The sequence below is a fragment of the Bison bison genome, unplaced genomic scaffold, assembly GCF_000754665.1.
Source record: "Bison bison bison isolate TAMUID 2011002044 unplaced genomic scaffold, Bison_UMD1.0 scf7180017864250, whole genome shotgun sequence".
Taxonomy (NCBI): Eukaryota; Metazoa; Chordata; class Mammalia; order Artiodactyla; family Bovidae; genus Bison; species Bison bison.
The window spans coordinates 542,699-545,268 of NW_011494822.1; the positions used below are offsets into that span (position 1 = coordinate 542,699).

Consider the following 2,570-nt stretch of genomic DNA (forward strand, 5'->3'; position numbering starts at 1 on the left):
ATACACAAGTGGCTATGTTCTGTCAGCTCTAGTTAGTTTAAATCTCACTAGGAGCCGTCTTAAGGCCCACCTGCCGGATCATCTCTTCAAACTTCTCCTTTTCGTACTTCTGAAGGGCTTTAAAATCTTCCACAGATGTCACATCCAGCTTATGCTTCGTCTTTGGTTTCGGTGGCTCAAATGGACACGTGAGGATTGCAATCTTAGCATCTTCCACTTGCTGCAGGAAGAGACAGAAACGTATGAACTACGTGGAGGGCTCAAGAGGGAAAAGCCCGATGCCATGGAGGCACGGCTCACCTTGGGCATCTGCGGGTGACTGAAGTCCTTGTCCACGATCACGCCCTTGATCAGCTTGGTGTCCTCCAGCCGCCCGCCCACCTTGCCTTCTACCTTGATGAGCTCGAAGTCAACGTCCCTGCGCTGCATGTCGGCCACGGTGAGGACGGCGTTCACGGCGATCTCGGCCATTTGCCGGTGACAGCTGTTAACCCTGAGGGGGGACACAACACTGACCTTTCATGTCTACTCAACAGTGACTGCAGCCAGAAAGAACACGTGCTGCAAAACTCAGATGACACGACAGTGTGACCCACAGGTATGTTACAGAACTAACCATGTTCAGGGTCCCCAGGGAAGAATGTAACCACTACCTGTACTTTCAACAGTCTGGGAAGGGTCGCTTTACCCGGGTCCAGGGACCCCAGAGGGAATCATAAACTGGGATGGGAAAAAAATTGTTAATAACTGAAATGTACTATTTTCTTCCATTATGAACATACATGAAGAGACCACTAACGTATGCCAAGAACCAAAAATTTACCAAGACCACTACTTTGTAATACCACTAACACTTTCAAGCCAAAACAGAATAGGAAAGAGATGAACCCACCGAGGAGAAGCCAATCTTATCTATGGGAAGTGCACCACTTAACATTTGAAGAGACTGCTTGATAATTTCACATCTGATTCTGAAAAAACCACAAGGCAACTGTAGCCCTCCAAATACAGTGCCTGGAATCCTAAGTTACCTGGAAAAGATAGCCAAGAAACCACAAATCTTGTGTGTCCTAAGTAACTGACCAACAATGTTTCACCTTTATTGAGTGTATCAGGCCCTTGTTGGTCCATTTGAACGTCTATAGAAAAGATCTACGCATACCTGAGTTTTCTAAAGACTTGCAAATAAAGCTGAGTCAACCTAGAAAGCAGTAACACAGAATGTGTGCATTTCAAGAAAGGGTAACGCCTTCTTTCCAGGAGAACCAGAGTGCTGTACTTGCAATAAAGGCCACCCCGGGCAGTCACCCCTGCCGAGGAGTGGTCTCGGCTCAGACCTGCGACAAGGGGACAGCTGGCACCATGGAGGACAGAAGGAAGCAGGCGTCTCTGCTGCACTTGCCCTGTCCTCTTAGTTGAGCCCATGTCATCCTTTAGGGCACAAATTTAAATACTTCCCGAATTGATGTGGACTAAGACAAACCTAAAATGGACTGGATGGGTGAATTTAACTCAGATGACCATTATATCTACTACTGTGGCAGGAATCCCTCAGAAGAAATGGAGTAGCCATCATGGTCAACAAAAGAGTCCAAAATGCAGTACTTGGATACAATCTCAAAAATGACAGAATGATCTTTGTTCGTTTCCAAGGCAAACCATTCAGTATCACAGTAATCCAAGTCTATGCCCCAACCAGTAACGCTGATGAAGCTGAAGTTGAATGGTTCTATGAAGACCTACAAGACCTTTTAGAACTAACACCCAAAAAAGATGTCCTTTTCATTATAGGGGACTGAAACGCAAAAGTAGGAAGTCAAGAAACACCTGGAGTAACAGGCAAATTTGGCCTTGGAATATAGAATGAAGCAGGGCAAAGACTTAAGAGTTTTGCCAAGAAAATGCACTGGTCATAGCAAACACCCTCTTCCAACAACACAAGAGAAGACTCTACACATAGACATCACCAGATGGTCAACACCGAAATCAGACTGATTATATTCTTTGCGGGCAAAGATGGAGAAGCTCTATACAGTCAACAAAAACAAGACCAGGAGCTGAACTGTGGCTCAGATCATGAACTCCTTATTACCAAATTCAGACTTAAATTGAAGAAAGTAGGGAAAACCACTAGACCATTCAGGTATGACCTAAATCAAATCCCTTATGATTATAAGCGGAAGTGAGAAATAGATTTAAGGGCCTAGATCTGAGAGAGTGCCTGATGAACTATGGAATGAGGTTCGTGACACTGTACAGGAGACAGGGATCAAGACCATCCCCATGGAAAAGAAATGCAAAAAAGCAAAATGGCTGTCTGGGGAGGCTTTACAAATAGCTGTGAAAAGAAGAGAAGCAAAAAGCAAAGGAGAAAAGGAAAGATACAAACATCTGAATGCAGAGTTCCAAAGAATAGCCAGAGATAAGAAAGCCTTCCTCAGTGATCAGTGCAAAGAAATAGAGGAAAACAACAGAATGGGAAAGACTAGAGATCGCTTCAAGAAAATTAGAGATACCAAGGGAACATTTCATGCAAAGATGGGCTCGATAAAGGACAGAAATGGTAAGAT

At 44.5% G+C, this 2,570-nt stretch overlaps 1 protein-coding gene across 1 annotated transcript in view; it reads right to left on the reverse strand.

Annotated features, from left to right (window-relative positions):
• CCT5 (chaperonin containing TCP1, subunit 5 (epsilon)) overlaps positions 1 to 2,570 on the reverse strand; it is a 13,482-nt gene that overhangs the window by 4,275 nt on the left and 6,637 nt on the right. The window contains exons 5-6 of the mRNA XM_010847529.1: positions 301 to 493; positions 71 to 220 (exon numbers count right to left, since the gene is read on the reverse strand). Of these exons, the coding sequence (XP_010845831.1) occupies positions 71 to 220; positions 301 to 493 (343 nt within the window). The remainder of the gene's footprint in view (positions 1 to 70; positions 221 to 300; positions 494 to 2,570) is intronic.